This window comes from Cricetulus griseus, chromosome X (assembly GCF_003668045.3).
Source record: "Cricetulus griseus strain 17A/GY chromosome X, alternate assembly CriGri-PICRH-1.0, whole genome shotgun sequence".
In the NCBI taxonomy this organism is placed as follows: domain Eukaryota; kingdom Metazoa; phylum Chordata; class Mammalia; order Rodentia; family Cricetidae; genus Cricetulus; species Cricetulus griseus.
The window spans coordinates 104,592,942-104,612,057 of record NC_048604.1 but is presented as its reverse complement, the minus strand read 5'-3'; the positions used below and the strand labels follow the sequence as shown (position 1 = coordinate 104,612,057).

At 37.6% G+C, this 19,116-nt stretch overlaps 1 protein-coding gene across 3 annotated transcripts in view; it reads right to left on the bottom strand.

The window, feature by feature from the left end:
• Mid1 (midline 1) overlaps positions 1 to 19,116 on the bottom strand; it is a 346,136-nt gene that overhangs the window by 29,142 nt on the left and 297,878 nt on the right. For all 3 annotated transcript variants that reach the window (XM_027431836.2, XM_027431835.2, XM_027431837.2), the window contains exons 4-6: positions 14,910 to 15,017; positions 10,117 to 10,265; positions 3,706 to 3,833 (exon numbers count right to left, since the gene is read on the bottom strand). In XM_027431836.2, the coding sequence (XP_027287637.1) occupies positions 3,706 to 3,833; positions 10,117 to 10,265; positions 14,910 to 15,017 (385 nt within the window). The remainder of the gene's footprint in view (positions 1 to 3,705; positions 3,834 to 10,116; positions 10,266 to 14,909; positions 15,018 to 19,116) is intronic.

Genomic DNA, 19,116 nt, shown 5'->3' with positions numbered 1-19,116 from the left:
AATCAAGCCTTGGTTCTGTGTAAGAGCAGTCAGTTGTTCTTAACCACTGAGCCATGACTCACTCAGGTATTGTCTGTATACAGCTGTTTTCATACAACAGAAAAACTGAGTAGTTACAACCATATGGCCTAAAAGCCTAAGACATCTGCCATCTGGCCATTTTCAGTCAAAGTTTACCAGTCTGTGGTTTAGAGAATTGAACCACAGCTTTTCTTTATACTCTTCTGTATACTGCAGCTGAACTTCAAAGGGAGAAGCATGTTTGCATTCTATGGAATTAGAGCAACTTTTACTTCCACCATTGCATAGGTCTTTCTGTTCTACATTAGTTTCTGATTAGTATTGGTGAGTTGTAAAGAAACCCAAAATGGGGAGGAGCATTAATATAAATGGTAAGTTAAAAATTCCTCTTTAATTGTCTTCACCTGAAAAGAAATTTATTTATTTATTTATTTAGTTAGTTTTTTGAGACAGGGTTTCTCTGTGGCTTTGGAGGCTGTTGAAAAGACATTTAGGGCAAGTCATGAGAAGCTCTGCCTGTTAGTTATTGAAGTCCACAAAGATCTCCATTAAGAGAAAAAGGGCTCAGCTGGGTCTAATTTTAGGCATTTGTAATCTCAATACTTGGAGGGCAGGGAGAATGTGAGGAAGAGGGTAGCCTGGGTTATATAGTAGATCCCATCTCAAAATTAAATCCACAAATGAAAAGCAAGTAAATAGGAAAGAAATACATACAGAGCATTCATTATAACCCTTCAAGCATTTTTCTGAAAATGCGTGTTTGAACATCTGTCTTCTGAAGAGCCCACATGTGAAATTTAGTTTTACGTGGTGTGACTTGGATATGCATGAACTAGTGACACCAATAAGGAGATGCATTCCATGCAGTTCCAGCTGTGTCATAAAACGTGCTTGTTTTTTTTTTTTTTTTTTTTTTTCCTGTGTGGTCATTGTTGCTGTGGTATCATCCCTGCATGAATCAGTGGAAAACAACTTAGTATTTCTTAATTTAAATAGTTAATTGAATTCTTTTGCCATCAGCTATTGTGGAAAGAAAGGAGATTTTGCTGCTTGGCAGTATGTGATTAAATAGAAAGAAAATGTAAGTTCAAAATAGGCAAGTGGCTATGAGACACATGGCAGTAGCTGCAATCAGGAAGGAAATGTCACCTCTATGGGTTATTAACTTGACATACCACTTAGAGGCAAGTCATAGGAAAAAAAAATCTTGTTTGCACAGCCAGGCAGGCTAACCCTGTTTTGATTATAAACCCAATGGGTTTGTCCTGCAAAGTCAATTCCTAATGTTCAGTAAATGAAAACTGCAGCATACTGCCAATTTCAATAGGCACACAATCAGTACCAGAACTATTATTTTCTTGCCTTCATCACAAACACTACACAAGGAATGGTGGGCTAATTCACCACAAACACTTCGTTTCCTGCTTATAAATATCAGATAAATTATTTGGACTTGGTAGTATTAGCCAAGCATTGTATGTTAGGGCCAAGACTGATGTTACGTCTAGAAACCGACTGCCTTTGGGGTTAACGGCTCAAAAGGCAAATTCGCAGGTACACTATATGGCCTTTAGTTTGACATAAAAACACCCATTGTGATGACATATGGCATGCATGTTACAATTACATGCAGACCACTTTTATGGTTTTCTTTTAGTCAACGAGTTCATGTTCCTACAGAAATTTAAATGGACATCTATTTTGAATATACTATTAATAGTATTCAAATGAAGACACATTATTGCTGATGAAACAAGTACAGCAATGGGATTTGGTACAGCAAGACCATGTTCCTGGGCAAATATTTAATTTTCTAGTTTCCTCTGGCCTTGGGAATGAGCCTGTGACATGGATCTGGTCCAAGAGACTTAAGTGAAAATTTGCTAGGTAGGTCTTTTGAGCATGAGCTTTTGTTTTATGATAAACAAGACCATACTTGGCTGGTGAAGTTATTTTTGACATTATTCCCTCTTTTTTTCCTGTACTTTTGGATAAAACTTCAGCCTGATACTTGTAGATAGAAGATGTCAGGGCAGGAAAAGAGAAAATGCAGATAGTGATACAGTAGCTATGAGTGTCAGGTAGTTGTTTAACTTGTAATTATATTCATCTCAATTTTAAACAAAAAGCACATCTAACTATGCACATTGCAAGATCTTAATAACTAATATGTTGGCTGTCATGGACACAGAACATTTCTATCACCATGGAAAGTTCTACTAGATGGCAGTAGTTTAGACAAATCTCAAAATCAAAAGCCAAAGAAAGGAGGCATTGTACCCGTAAGTATTTGAAACCAAGTTCAGTTCCTTAGTGTAAATGCTTATGCTTAGTGAATCAAATTCTTTCTTCTTTAGCAGGAGCCATGTATTTGAAAGACAGAATTGTACAAGACAAGGAGATGTTTTGTGGGATATCTCACTCTGCTTGCAAATGCAGAATAAAGGCGAAAAGGGGCAGCTGGGGTTCTCCCAGGAAAAAAAATCAAGGACTGGATACTCCTTGCTTTCTGTCCACACACTATAAAAATAAATGCTACACAATGTTCCCTCTCTTTGACTCCACCCTCCCCAACCACACTCCCACAAACATGCACATACTGGCTGGGAGTTGAGAAACTGACACCATGCTCAGTTAGGGATGTGGTTTCTGGAAGCTCTAAGTCCTAAGTACAGGGCACAACCAGCTTCACTGTATACATGGTGCTTTCCTGAAGTCACAGGTCCTGGTGGCTTTGGCTAACACAAATAACTTTGTCTAAATAGTCCTCATTCTTTCTACCAACCATTGAGCCTAGTTCCTGCTGTGAAGACTAACAGTAAAGGAAAGATTAAGATTTACTACTAGAATATAAGTAGCCACATTTTTCTTTTCTTCCTGTTTCTTTTCTTCATTGTTTTCTAAGCCAGAAAGAAAGGAAGGAAGGAAGAGAAGGAGAGGGATGAATACAGGGATGGTGAAAAAGAAGAAGGAAGAGGAAAGCCAAGTAGAAAGTATAGGGTTATACCATGGCATCTGGAATTGCAATGTGATTTCTGTGATGTTTGCCAGAGTAACATGAAATTCAGTTTTTTTTTTACTAGAAAGTGCAGAGGTCTGCACAATTCATACAGAACTGAACCAGATCCCAATTGTCCTCACTCCCTTCCTATCTGACTTTCAGCATAAGGACTTAAAATTTACCATTTCTAAAATGAGGATTACAATTTTTTCCAATATTGTGATACTGTGACAACTAAGATAAGATCACAAACACAAAAAGCTAGAGAGGTACAATGTCCAGCTAATTAAGTCGTTTTTGTTTCCCTACCATTAATGTACTATGAGAGTCAGATACCTCTTTTACATGATGAAAAATACCCATGAAACCTTCCATATCTCTCTGATGGCCAGCAGCACTATTACTTTGACCATCTCCATGTTGAGAGCAAGGAAAATGGTGGTAAGGACACATTTAGCAACCAGGATTCTCTTTATTTTCTTGCTCCAATTTATACTTAGTCTGTGTTATTTGGTTAAAAAAAAAACAAAGTGTACATGAATCATTTATAGGACTACTAGGTAGCATTTCAAATCCTGAAGCACACATGTGGTTTTTAGAGAATAATTGATGCAGTAGCAAAGTGCTTGTGTCACTGAATGTACACTATATTAGACAGAACATAAAAGACAATAAGACAATACCTGTAAGGTAATCCAGACATTCTAGCAGTTTCTTCTCCCGAGAAAAATCTAAGGCAAAAGTGTCAAATGTGTCATTGAGGTTGATTTCGGGAATTAGGACCTGGGAGGATGCAGTTGCCATGGATACTCTGTAATTTAAACAAAACAATGTTTTAAAGAATGTCAAGGTAGCTTTTATCATCACTGTGAAGAAGTGAGAAAAAAATAAAAGGAAAAGAAATATCAGGCCTTTAAAAGTACCATCTCTGAATGGCAAAGCACACTTAAAGAAAAAGCCAAGGAATTGAGAGAAATAACACAGTGCCCTCCCTTCCTTTATACTATTGCAAAAAAATTCCCCACGGAGGCAAAAGAATATTCACATTTCATGTTGCTGTGTATTTAACAGCCTGGCCCAGTCACATCTAACCCCAGCAAGAAGCACGTAGCTCCAGGCATTTCTTCACACATCTGTCTGGGAAACTGTTTGTTCCTTTCAGACTCGCCCCTGCTCCACTTCAAAGGGGAGTCTCCAAAATTTCAAACTGCATAAAAGGCAAAGTGAAGATTAAAAAAGAATGTTTCCAGATATTGGATTAGTTTAATCAATTACTAGTCTCTCTCTAAAATAAACATTAAAAGGGGGGTTTTGTCTGGCACTTTTTTATTCTCCTTCTATTCATTTTTTTGCACCACATTCCCAGCAGATGCCATGGAAAATAGTCATAAGTTTTCTCACAAGTTTCCCCAGTAGGCACACAATTTCTTCTCCACACTCAGATTTTCTGGTGAGAGTTCTCAAGTATAAACTATAAAGCAAGGTATATGTGTCTATTCCCTATGTGCTCTTGAGTTGATTTGGAAAGTTCAGTTAGGAACAACAGAGCATTCTAGTGGATTCCAAAATAAAAGTAATATTTTAAAACCAAGGAAAACATGGCTTGAAGATTCTACTTCTGAGCATAGAAAACCATGCTAGACTTTAATCTTGATGAGTTTCCAAAAATATTTAGTTCCAGAAATGTTAGGACACTAATTTTTTTATTTTTGCATAGAAAATCAACATTGAAATGACTTAGCTATAAATCTACTTACTTATTTTCTTGTAAGGACCATTGATGCTCATTTTCACAAGTCTCAGAGCCAGATGGTGACAGTCAGGAGGACTTCAGGTGTGTACTCTTTCATTTCATGAGAAGATTTTGATTCTAACAAGTTATCCTAAGCATTATAGCCACTCTTGTGTCTTTTAGTAACTCTTAAAGCTTTGCATTTTTACAAAGACCCTATATTGGCCATAAAAGTCACACTCAGGGGTCTATTTATATGGTGTAAATAGTACACAGCCACAGAAAGGAATCGAGGATTGACAAATGCGAAAATATAGGTGAACCACACAAACTTTGTATTACAAAAATCTGGACAAAAAATCATGAATCATATGGTCCATCCCTATAAAATATTCAGAATAGGCATAGCTATTAATTTGTAATCTTTAACCAGTTAATTTTACTTTATGCAAATTCTACAACAATAAAAAAGAGTACACATGCAAAATGATCCAAATGTAATTTCTCTAGCTATATCTCTGTTAAAAGTTCAATGTTGTCTAGGGAACAAAGGAGTTTGTTTAATCTGCAATGTCCTGATCAGATTGATAGTAGGATGAAAGTCTAAGGCAATGTAAACTTGATAAATGAAATATTCAAGTGTAAAAAGTATTGTAGACAATGTAATGTCACTTCCTGATTAGCTCACAAATTCTCACTGAATAAGGGCATTGTATGATTTTATTGACTAAATACGACATTCAAGGGACTTGAATTAATTATTGATACTTATAACAGTTAATGTAGCTGGGTGGATACAGGGATGAATGCTAATTAAACTGTACCTTTAACCAATATTCACCAAATATTTATGAAGTGTGCCGTATACCAAAGAGCCCAAAATATTTGTATCAATGCAGAAAACTTCAAAGGAATGCTCTATTACTATTTGCATGCCTCAAAAATATTTCACAACAAAAAACACTCAATAAATCCTGTCTCAAAATCCCCACCTGGGGAAACTGGGACAAGCTAGTAGGAAGCAAGTACCAAACTTACAATACCCTTTCTCTTAGACTCTCTTGCAAGCCAGATCTTGTGTCAATTGATGAGACTGCTCTGAATACAGATATCAGGCTTTATTATTTCCCTTCTTGGAGGCAGAAGCCTCTTTCTTCAGGCACATCCAAAACAGATTGTGTCTCCAAATTTGTCCTGTTTCAGGGGTCAACATACGATAAAATAAAATGTGTTTTTGTCAAATGACATAGTAAATGCTCCCACCATTTTGACAGTGGGAACTTTGAGTGGGAAGCAGAAGGAAGATAGTGCCTAGCCTGGGAGGCAAGGACTGACAGAAGAAATCTTCAGAGATTACTGAAGCTTTTAACACCTACAGGTTTCCTTTCCTTGGTGGAAGGAAAGATGCATATCTTTGGCTACAATTTCAAGTCCTCAACTGGAATGACAGATAAAGGGAAATCTGCCAAACTCAACATTTTAGGGCATGTTTTTCCCCCCAAATCCTTGTTGCACATCTTCTGGTGTTTTATGCTGCCAACATCCACTGGGCTTGTTAGTGCTAGGCTTCTTCTTACTTCCTTGCTTTGTAGTCACCTCTCTCTCTCTCTCTCTCTCTCTCTCTCTCTCTCTCTCTCTCTCTCTCTCTCTCTCTGTGTGTGTGTGTGTGTGTGTGTGTGTAGAGGAAATGTCTATTACTCACTACTCCTACATATCCTACATATGTCTTTCTTCTTTGGTATCTGTAATCTGAATAACACTCAGTTGTTAGTCACACAGGGACAGTATTCCAGAAGGTGGATGTGTCCAGAGAGACACTGTCCACCGGTCTTTGCCAAACACCACACACAACCATGGTCAAAAACAGCAAGGTACCACAGAAACAAAATGTGTTCAACTGTTGTCAGCTCAAAATTTGCCAAAAACATTTGGCCCTGGCAATGTAGTGTTGTTTTAACATCTATTAACTATCAACACCCTCCAGATAGCATTTCAAAACCCACACATGGGTTGTGCTCTGACTCTTAGAACCAAGTAATGTTTCTCCAGAGTTGCCAACTGAAATTCTTGTCCTTCTGTTTTTAGAAAAGCCTGGTAAATCCTTAAACTGTCTGTGCTGGTAAGGGGACACCCTCCCAGTAGAGAAACTTCTAGGTGATCTGAAAATGCATTCTGTTCTGAAGGAATTTTCTTAGCATCCTTTTGATAAAAACAATTTGTTGCTAAAAGTAATTTTAGACTCCTTGGAAAGAGTGCACAAAGTTTCTTGTGCCTGGATTTAATCCATATGCCTACTCATTTAACATACTCCTCAAAATGTCACTATGTAGTCACACCAATGGTGGCTTGAAAATGGTGTGGTACACATCAAATATGGAGCTATGCAGGGAACATGAAAGGAGGGAATTTGTTGCCTGTCCCTTCATGGCAAAATCTGGGCTGTTTTTATTTCTGTATTCATTTTATGCTTATAACAACTCTATTTTGTAGGAATAACAACAAATAATTATATTGTGTATAGATTAAGTAATTCTTCCATGTCATACAGTTTTCAGTACACTGAGGCTACCATTGTGAAAATAAGATGGCTAGATTCTTGCATATTTGAATCATATAAGCAAAACTAGACTCAAAAATGTTCAAGAGAAGTCCTGATTCTATCCATAATAACTAGACAGTTAGGATAGAGCCAAATAGCTGATTCCAAAAGAGATGCATCTCCCACAATCTAAGGCTTAGGACTCTCTCTGCATGTGTGGATTTATTTAAATGCTTCTTAGTTGAGAAAAAGTTTATCAATTGTGATTCAGTTTATAGAACAAACCAGGTTGTTTTGTGAATTATTTTATTGATACATTCTCATGTTAGGAATGCCTACAGGAATTAAAGTATGTTCTGGGTTCTACACATTGAATAAGTGATGTAAAATATTTAGGTGTCAAAACCCAAGGCTGATGGACTAGAATATAGACCCCAGAAGTCATAGTGTATGAATTTTAATGAAAGGATGCAGAATAGAAGCAGGTAGGCCAGTACAACAGAAAAGGCGAACAAGAGAGGTTAGCTGAAATTCTGTAGGATTAAAACATCCATTCAAGTAGTACTCACTGTGCCTGTGATGGTATTCTGAGGAGTTTTAGCATTGTTATCATTATATGGATAGCTACCACGGGTGCATTTCCCAAGTAGAAAATTGCTCCCACATGGTGGTCTCAGAAATAATACTGACATAGGTAAGGATTACTTCAGAACATCCAGGTAACTGATAAAAAAATCACTCATCCCCATGGGTGTAAACACCATTAACAATTCTGGTGGCTTTAAAGAGACTCACTAGGCTGAGCTAGATACAATCAATCAATGCTGCATAAATGACATCTCTGAGCAAAGTGGCAATGCTGGGATTTGCATGTTGGTCTTGCAACATCTTGTCCCAGCCCAGACCCCTTTTGCTATATCCCAGATTATACAAAGAGAAGGAATGATGCCTTAACCAAGGAGGTTGGCAAGAGTTGAGACAGTAGAAACAGAGGGACAAAGGTCTGCCAATGAATATTTCCAGGTGTTCTGTTCCATGCTCTTTATGGCAACAGATACAAGTCACCCTTCCTTTCCTGATGATACACTCATGGTACAAGAGGAGATAATGGGACAGGATCTGTTCACCAGATAGAAGGGGGACCAGTGTGCACATGTATGCACATGCAGGGGCATGTGATGTCCTTCAAATACAAGTCTCTTCCTGCTCTGTTAACTGGCCACTTTCTCTGCCAGTTAGATGCAAATTTATTCAGGCCTCATTCAGTTGAAGTTGTCATCTGGATATATCCTGATTAATAAACAGAGCAATGGACTCTCAGACCCTAGTGGGGATCTCTGACCTATGTGTAAACCATCTCTAGAGTGTGTTGGATGCAAAGGAAAGCAGTGGTGTTTAAGTGTTTGGGTTTTTTTAGTAATAATAAAGAATAATAAATTGGTTTAGATGAGAAGTACAAAGAATTAACCACTTGAAATCTAGGAAGCCACAAGAAAAGAAACCTGCCTTTCTTGCAATAGGGAGGAGAGTGTCTTAAGGGCAGCCATTATTCACGTCTTTTATGGGAGATAAGTAGCTAATTACCTGCAAAAGGAATTTTTCTCAAATATAAGAAAACAGAGAAGCTGGCTGACAGGTAGGAAACGAGGGTTATGAAAACACTCTATACTTTTAGAGAATGGTGAAATGGTGTCCAACCCAAGAAAGCACCTGCAAGTGTTGGTTTTCTTTCTCCTTTGAAGAAATTTAACTCTTAAGACAGTGAGCATGTTTCCCCGCTACAGCCATGGGTTAGCAAGGGAATGCCTGTGGATTATTTTGTGAATGGCTTCCCTGGCACACAGCCACACCTACTTGTTTCCTATGGCTAATGTGGAGCTACCCAAGCAGCAGTGAATAACTGTGATAGATCACTTTATAGCTTGCAAAGCTAAAAATAGTTTACTTACTCGAGCAATATGGTGGTCTCTGCTCATGATGGAGACTAGTATGAATGAGTTCTCTGGGGTCTTTTAATAATACAATTCTGATGTGGTTTTGCATAAAGGGCAGTTGAAAATTAGAATAAATGAAAAGTCAAGGCATTTGGTGTTGTCTAGAGATGTCATTTATCCAGGCCAGCCTAGTGCTTCTTTTTGGATCCACTGAATTTATTACATAGGTCTATCTATGTCCAGGGAAATGAGTAATTTCTATACAAAATAAATGAATATACCAAGAGAAGACTCATCTTCACTCATCTTACTACTGAGCTCACTACACAAGTAACTCATTTCTGCTTTTCCTCCCCAGGAATAGAGGGCATTTTAAAAGAAGGCAGTAGAAGGTTGGCTGTTTGACCTTTCTGTCCCACATGAATCAGCCTTGGCCTTTTCAGGTGATGTCAATCTTCTAGGCCAAGCAAAAGACAAGACAAACAGAACCTGCGGAGTTGTTTTCTTTAGATAAATGGACCAGGCAATGGAAGATAAGTGCCCCCCCCTTTTTTTTGCCTGCACGGCCAGTCCATTCTTTGTTACCAAGGCTGTGATAAGATCAAGTTTGAGAATTATAACAAATGCTGTTTCTGTACCCCACTCTCCACACACAAAATGTTTGGCTGCTGATATGAAGACCTTGAACTCTAGGCTTGTTATAGAAAGGGTTTTGTTATGTCAAAGGGGAGCACCCTTAATTGGAGCAAAACAACAACAGCTTCTATTCTCTCTAGTATTCAACCTTGAAAATGAGAAAAAAAAAGTCAGGTGAGAGCAAGGCCAACCAGTCACACCCAGGTACAAGCAATCAGCAGCCTGAAAACATCCTAACTGTCCCTACACTCACCTCTCAGTGATATTCTTTGCTGTCTGTAGAAAACGGGCATGGTCATTCTCCTTCAGAGAGTGTTCCGCTTGGGAGATGAGTGATGCCGACCTTTCAATGCACTGTTTACAGTTCGCAATCTGCTGAGCTAGTTTTCGGAGCCTCATCACCTAGAACAAAAGAAGCATGGCAGGCATGGTTACACTCCAGGCTCACTTGTGAGATGGTGCAGGGCTGGACACTTCTGAGGTGTGAGTTCTGTTATGTCTGAGCAGAGAAAGGTAGAAACCGGGAAGACTCAATTATGTAACTTAAACTTTATCTCCTTGGAGAGGCATTGGTAATTTGTTTCTTGAGGAAACACTGAATTGCTAATTACTTCCCTGTTGATGGGGAAAAAAGGTGTTGTCCAGTGGCAAGTGACAAAGGGTCACTGAACCTCTTCCCTCTACTATTCTGCATAATTACTCCAGGACCTTAGGGAACCCTGGAACTTTCTCCATCTCAGGTTTTCAGCTGTGCCATTAAAAAACGAAAGCATTTCTGTAGGTGTAAATTTGTGGCTTAAGTAACAATTATTTTCGTAAAAGTTCTTTGTGATCCATGTAATAAAGTTGTGACATAAAGGCATTTAAGGAGCTCCTATTTTCCATACTGCCTAAAATGTGCATATTACATTAACGGGAGCATTTTCCCCATTGATTAATATTTTTCCTATTGAACTGACGAGAGAAAGCCAAACAAAGCACAGCTGGGCCATTTCCTCTCACTGTAAACGTCATTTCCAGGCACTTTGTGCTCACTTGATAAGTAATAACTATTTTGATAAGCATTTCCCATTTGGGATAAAGCACATACTTGTTTCACAAGCTTCATTCCAGTGCCTGATTCTGTCTTGCTTGAAAACGACCCTCAAACGTAATTGACCATAACCTCTCAGACAAGCCAAGATAAGTCCAAGGTAACCCATTTGACCATGGCTTTGGTGTTTGAAATGTGCTGTGAGATGGAGCCCTCTGGCCAGAAGACAAGTTAAATTTAGACCAGTAATTGGAGTCACCTCATGCCTACTGCCCCTATCTACACAACAAGGGACAGGTTTTGGCCGGCTTTCTGCTAATTCTGGAGTGGAAAATAACCTTGGGTGAAAGGATAGGGAGGACGCTTGGTTAATCTGTCTTACAGACAAGGCAGACACAGGCTTCCTCCAGAATTCCTGCTAACTCCAAGAAATTTCTGCTTTTTCCAAGCCATCATTATCATCCCAGGGACAACTCTAATCTTGAAGCAAAGGAAGGAAGGAGATGTCAGATCTGTAGACCTCTAGGGAATGGCCATTTCGAAGTATGTACTCTAGCAAACAAAGGAAACTAAAGCTGAGAGGTGGCAGGCCCAAGATTTCAGGCAAGGCTGAGAAGAATCCATGAAAACAATGAGTAAGAATGAAATGTTCAAACTTGGCAGCCAAGAGTATATGATCTAAAGCATGGTATAATACATCATTCATTATAATGGTAGTTCTTGTTCCTATCAGGATAACTGTGTATCTTAGTTGACTAAAATAACACCATTTTACACCAAATAGAATGGAGCTTCTGGCAACATTATACATAGAGGCAAGGCCAAGGCAGCCATCCAGTCTAATTCAGGATGTTATAAAACATCCATTAGAAACTGTCAGAGGAAGGGAAAATTCCAGAAGGAAAAATAAGTTAATAGCCCCTACAAAAACTAAATGAATAGACTATTTAATCACACAATGTAAAGAATAATTTAAATTACATGGCCAAGTTGAAGATGCTTGATACAATTCTAACAAAAGAAAATGAGGTCAAACGCTTTTGGATGTATTTCTTGGAGAGACTACATGTATTACAAATGTGACAATGGTTCATCTTCAGTTTCATCTTTCTTTGCTTCCTCTATCAGGATATTAGAAATAAAAAGTGACATACAAAGACAAGAAAGAAAAAAACACTAGGTTGTACATATATTGAAGCGAAAGAAAATGAGAGCATCCTGTGAAACTATAAGAATGTTCTAGAGAGAACCATTTAGGGCATACTTTTAATTATAGGTCAGTGTACAGTGGCACTGGGGATTCTCAAACACTGCATGCAAAAAAAATCAACTGGGGAATCTTTCAAAGGAAAACTCTAGGTGTCTGGGAACATCCTCCAATATTCTAGTTAATGAGCTGTAATTGGCAGAGCAGCAATAATTTTAACATTTTAACAAGCAATGACTGTTTTTAAATCTCCAGGTGATGAATCACTAGTGCGGTCAGGACTAGCATTTAAAACACCAATCTAGTTTAATCTGAGTCCATGGACATCAGCCATGCCTGAATGTCACTCAGACATTTTTGGCCCCTTCCTACATTTATCGAATTCTCCAAGTGGAGGCCCAAACTGTGTTTCCCGGTTTCTTTTGTAGCTGTTTTTTTTTTTTTTTTTTTTTTTTTTTTTTGTCATGTAACTATCCGTGCATTTACCTGCAAAACTGCTCATTTATTGCATTCCTATCTCTGTGTTTCTTGCCTCTGTCCATTTCTCTGTGGTTTCATATTTCTTTCTCTTTTAAAGTAAAAATGATCAAAAAAATCTCTGAATTGTTGGAAGATAATGCTGATTATATTGCTGGCTGTAGTTTTAGAAACTGAAGATTTTTTTGTTTGCTTTGGAAACAAGCTTAGCATTTCTGTTTTAAAGAGAAGAAGCTGAAGATAACACCTTGCTCCCCCTTACTCTGTCTACTCTAATGGTTTTGCAGTTGCCTTCACCTAACCTGGGGCATGGGCTCAGAACTCTGGAATCCTTTTTGTATCTCTCTGACCCTCACACACCTGTCTTGTGTGATATCAGAATAAGTGGGGCCCACTTATCAACTGGCATGTTTCAGAATCCCAGAACTGAAGTTTGCCCAAAACTGTGATGCCAGGAAGACATTGGCAATAATCTTTTCCAGTCCCTTGTAATGAGAAGCCTTCTATGGCCCAGGGCACTAAGGTACAAGTCTGGTTTCTGCCCTCCATCAGATCCAAATCAATTCTAGATCCTTTTAGCCACAGGAGTTGGAACTGCAGCTGCATCTTGACCAAACCTGTGTCTCGTGTCAAACTAGCTGTAGCATTGTACCTTTGTGCCATTTCTACTCTATGGAAATACTTCTCTTATTTCACTCTGCCCCATTTTATTCTGCTTCTATTAATGGTGTATGCTTGTAGTGGAGTGAATGCTTCAAAGAATGAACTCTACATACCACCATGGCTAAAACTGGAATACCATTTACCACTATCCTCTGTCTCATAAGGGGAATTCCCATGCCAAGAAATCCAAGCCTCAGCTATGTAAGGCTAAGCATATTTATTGTGCAGTTATGTTGAAGTGTCATTGAACTCTGAATATGTGCTCTCAGTGAGGTCCACATGTGGACCTTGGGAATCTTTGAATATGTTACCTTCCATACAAAAGGAACTTTGTAGATGACTAAGTTAAGGATGTAGAAGAGTTGAAGTTGTTCAGGATTATATGTATTATTTCCAAGTAATCTCTAAGGTCTTAGTAAAAGAGAGACAGGAAAGTCCATGTTAGAGAAGTAGATGGAAGGATGGAAACAGAAGGTAGAGTGCTATAATGAAGTAGTTGTGAGCCAAGGACTGAGGATGACATGCTCAGGTTTGAAAAGGCAAGGAATAGCTTACAGCACTGCAAGAACCTACTTAGCCTTTAACTCAGGGAGACTGATTTAGGGCTTCTGAGCTCCAGAATGCTAAAATAATCAGTAAGAGCGTTCCAAGCTACCAAGCGTATGGTAATTTGTAACAATACCTAGAAACTACTATGAGAAGAGTACACAGCCAACTAAACAGAAGTAAGCACTTTTTTTAGCTTTAAGATACATTGCACAGATTAATAAATATGCCAAGTGTAAACAAGTGAACATTTTAAAATTAATAGAGCATTCAATTTAAAAATCTATCACCACAAAAATGAGTATTTTTCGTAAAGAATAAGTTATTTATTTTGATTTAGTTACTATACATTATATTCATAAACCATAGCATCACATCATACCCAAATAATCCACACAACTATAAGTTGTCTATTTATCATTAAAACCAGAAAATTTAAAGGAAATCTCTACAGGTAAGGAGAGTGTTGATATCTGCATGCAACCATGTGGCAATAGCAAATGAACTTCCTCTTGCATACCAACAATTAATTATGGCTATATTTCAAGAAACCAGGTCTCTGAGAAACTCGAAGATGGCAGGAATAAGAGGTGAGTCTATGTGGTACACAATGATGCTCTAGAGCAGTGGCTCTCAACTTTCCTAATACTGTGAGCATTTAATACAGTTCCTCAGGTTGTGATGACCACCCACCATAAAATTATTTTCATTGCTACTTGATAACTGTAATTTTCTTCTATTATGAGTCATAATGTAATTATTTGCATTTTCCAATGGTCTTAGGCAACCCTTGTGAAAAGGTCATTCAACCCCAGAGGGGTTGTGACCCACAGGTTGAGAATCACTGCTCTAGGGGGAAATGTATCCTAAATATATTCTCTGGATGGACACTCATTGCCATAATACAGCCAAGGGCACTTACCAAACATGGTGCTATGCTATGCAAAATTTTCATTCACCAGAAAATGTGGACCAAATAATCCTCTTTACTGTATATGCCATACTGTGTCAGATATTCTATTACAGCAACAGAAAATCTACCAAGGCAGATACTTAAGAAAAATATGGAAAATACAGAGTGTATGATTTTATATTTTCAAAGCTGCCTAGGAAATCATACCTTTCCTTCTTTAATCTTCGTTCCAATAATTTGTCGTCTTTGCTGAATGATCTCAATGAGAAGATCACATTCTTCTGTCAATTTGGCTTCTTGACGTGATGCATTGACCTACAAGATGAATAAAATGGCATTCATTTGGCCTTTCAATTAAGTGCTATTGTCAACACACTAATATGCTTCTAGTAATTTCTGGATTACTAGAACATACACTTTAAATTTTAATTCTTCTTCCTATTGTTTGCAAGGATGACAAATATAGGTCCTATATGCCTGCTTGAGTTATATCCTCGGAAACCACTTTAAATCCAGTTAAAACACTCTTTCTGCTAAGCCAGTCATGCCCTTATTAACAAGTTGGGAACAGATATATAAAATAAAATATATTTGTAATTCTTGTCTTGGTAAATTTGAAAAATAAATTTAAAACCCATTTAATATTTTTAATTTATTGAGAACAAATTATTCTTAAAATATTTAACAGATGTTTCCCAGAAACAATGTAGCAGCTTACATTATATATTCACTTAACATGTTTTACCTGTTCAAGTTTGGGTTTAATCCCTATAAGATATCAAATCACAAAATGATGGTTTGATGTTTTATTTATCTTATGACATAATTTTAATTCCTATTCCTGATGTATTTGTACAACAGAGGTTGTACAAACGAAAGCACACCATCTTCATGTAACAACGAAAGCACACCATCTTCATGTAACACATGCAGAATTGCCTGTGTTTGAAAATTTGGGATGCGTTGTATGGGACGGAGAGTTACAATTAGCTCACTCTTGGCAACTGTACTTGGGAAATAGTGCACACATGCTATTTCCTCCACCTTGTGACCACACTGAAACGCTTATTCACAGAGAGAAACCCAGAAATCCCAGCTGTGGGAGATGGAGATAACATCCACAAGCTTTATTATTTTAATACAGCTACAGGAGGAGCCATAAAGTTTCACAGGAAGACAATGGCACTGATGATTCTAGCATAGCAAGGAAGACAAGGCCCAGTTATGAGTTCTTTTGATTTTGGTAATGAGCTAGGATAATTTCATTCTTTATGAATGAGATAAACTGGAAGTAGTACTGTGAGTTCAGGATAAACATCCAGTCATCATGGCTCACATAAACTATGTCCCTTTTTAAGAGACCTTGGATTCTTTGAATTTCATTCTTGATCATAAACAGACGCCACATAAAGATGACACAAGGAATTTTATTGAGAAGACAATGGTCAACAGCCATTTGTAACAAACCATGAGACATTGTGTCCTATGTTAAATTATCACAGAAGTATTAGCTGAATGTTTGTCTAATTAACAAAGACAAAAGAAAGAACTGATTGAGAACTACAGAATTTAGAAATCAAGTTGATAATTCAGGGAAGATAATCAGTGGGTTTAATTTCTCTCACCATTATTTTATGTCATCATTTCTAGTCCCCCTAGAGGTTTTCTAAGTAAATTTAGTTTTATATTGAAATATTTACTTAAAACTTACTTTCAGTCAATGCCTTATCTTTCCTTTTCATGGCAACATAATTTAGTAACTGATTCTAACTAATCTGTGAGAAGAAAGGGTCCATATTGATAACATGGACATATTATGATGGAAGAAGTGAGGTGCTTGAAGTGTGGCAATGACCAAATTTTAGTTAAGTTTCTGAACCTTGTCCTAGGTCCACCTGTGCATGTCCTTGCAGAATCTCCTTTTCACAGGAACACTGCTAAGCTGGTTATTCAGAATCTTCCATCTTAGTCACCCCTAGTATCTGACTTTCATCTTCTGATGGGGGATGTCTTTCTGTATATATGTTTCTGTTATTGATTGTTGAATAAAACACTGATTGGCCAGTAGAGGAAGGAAGACAGGCAGGCTAGGAGACAAGGAGGATGCTGGGGAGAGAGAGGTAGAGAAAAGGCACAAAGGGACACTATGTAGCCAACAAAGGAGTCACAGGCCCAGACCCTTCTCCAGTAAGATAAGACCACATGGAAATACTTGGATTAAAAGAAATTGGATAATAATTAAGAGACAGCTAGCCAGTAAGAATCCCTAGCCATCAGCCAACAGATTTATAATTAATATAGCATCTGTGTATTTATTAGGGGCAAATTGGCTGTGGGACCAGGTGGAACAGACACCTCCATCTTCAATCTTCTACCATGACTGGGTTTATGCTTGATCCCTTGATCTGTTTTCACCAGGAATACAGTTATCCAGAATCCTTAACCAGAAGCTCCATTACCTATGTTTCCTTTTAATAGATCCATTCTTCTTTCAAAACTGACTGAAATTTGCGTTATTGCAAATTAGAAAAAAGTGTCCCACAGTTGTCATAGTAGCATGAAGCTAAATTGTACAGATTTCATTTTTATAATGGACTGGTTGGCTTTACTAAATAAAAAAAATTGGACAGAAATCTACTTTGTTGACCCAAACATATTCTGAGAAACCAGATACTGCAATCACCATCACCTTGAAACAATATTTCCTGAAATTTGGAAACATGGTGTGTCAATTCTAGGCCACATATGTTCCTACAGTTTTTAAAGAATATACACAGCTTTTCTTTGAAACTAGAAAAGTTGAATCTGCTTTTCTACTTTCATTAAGTTCCAAATTTCTGTTACTGTAGCATCTTATATTCCTACAGATAGACTAAAAGAATTTGGATAATATACATTTCTAAAATTATTTCCCTACAATGAAGTTTTCCACAGTTTTACTATATCATGTTAGAGTTGATGATCTTATTGGACTTAATTTTTTTGAATGAGAAGGTGACAGATGTCATCAAGCATTTCTAGTTTGTAGGTTTGGTTTGGGAAGGAGCAGATCCTGAGTATGATTTTAGCTTTCACTTATGACTCAGATCTTTTGATTAAAGAAATCATTGTGGCTGACAGAAGTTCTCTAAGTGGAGCCATCTAAACATGCAAAAAGTTAAAAACAACAAAACAAAAAACAATCCCTAAACCTTCTTTCCTCAACATGTGTTTCCACTTTTGTGTCATCAATGTCTTTCTTTGTTCCCAAAGTATAATTACATGTGGGATATAGATAAACAGAACTTCCTGTATTTGGACCACATTGGAATGGGAAATTAGATCTTCTGACAAATCAAGGAGAAATATTAATATAGACCAATTGATCTTGAAAAATAGGAACATAGCTTAAAATTGGAATCTATTCCATCTCAGCCTCCTCACTGCAAATGTTCTCATGTAGGTTGATAAGCAAACATCAAGTCAGCTCCTGAAATTAAGAGGCACAGCAGGCTTTGCCTTGTCTCTCTTTGGGCCTCCCCATGTGCTTAGCATATACTGTCTCTAAATTTAGAGCCACAGCTTCCTCTTTCCTCTTGAAGGACATCATCTCTTCCCCCTGGTTTCCTTTTGTTCTTTAGTACTAGCTCCATCTCTCGCCAGTTAATTCTTCTCAAGTTAGAGACAACCTCAAGTCCAAAAACCAAGAATATATTTTGTCCCTCTTGATAAGCCCCCAATTTGTTATCTGAAACTTCAAGTGCCATAGATGACGCCATACTGGTTGAAGTCTTGACTATGCTTAAAACACACCTGACAATCCTCCTTTGAAAGAACCACATTCAAGCATTTGTTTAGTCATCTATCCGTTCATTCAAAAAGAGCTCCTTTGTTTCTGTGTGATATCAAGCAGCATTTCAATTGCTGTACAGTTGGTTATATGAAGGACAAAGTCCTTGTTATTTCAAAGTTTACATATAAGTGTATGAGACAAATTAAGTTAAAAAAGAAATAAAAATTTAAGATTGGGACATTATAGGAAAGAAGTAAGAGAGAGTAATGTTTTTAAACATAGCTCAGAAGAGAGTCCATTTTATCGAATAGAAGAGAATTCTTTGACTAGTCAAGAGGAAGGAAAAGGAACTAGCCAAAAGATGCAGATGGGGCATTTACAGGTTCTCTTGATGCTGCATCCAGGCTAACTTCCAGACAAATAGCATCAGTCCATACCCAATAACTGCCAATTATGTATATAACATTTTGTTTGTTAATCCTTAACTCTGGAACAGAGACCCTTTCAACCTCATTCACAAAGAGTATTGAAAAAGGTGTGTTGCTCTGTGTGTCCAAAACTGATGCAGGTTATGGTGCTAATCCTCTGCCTTCTATGCCATTTTTTGTACAGAAGTATCAATAGAAGGGAGACAATGTGGGA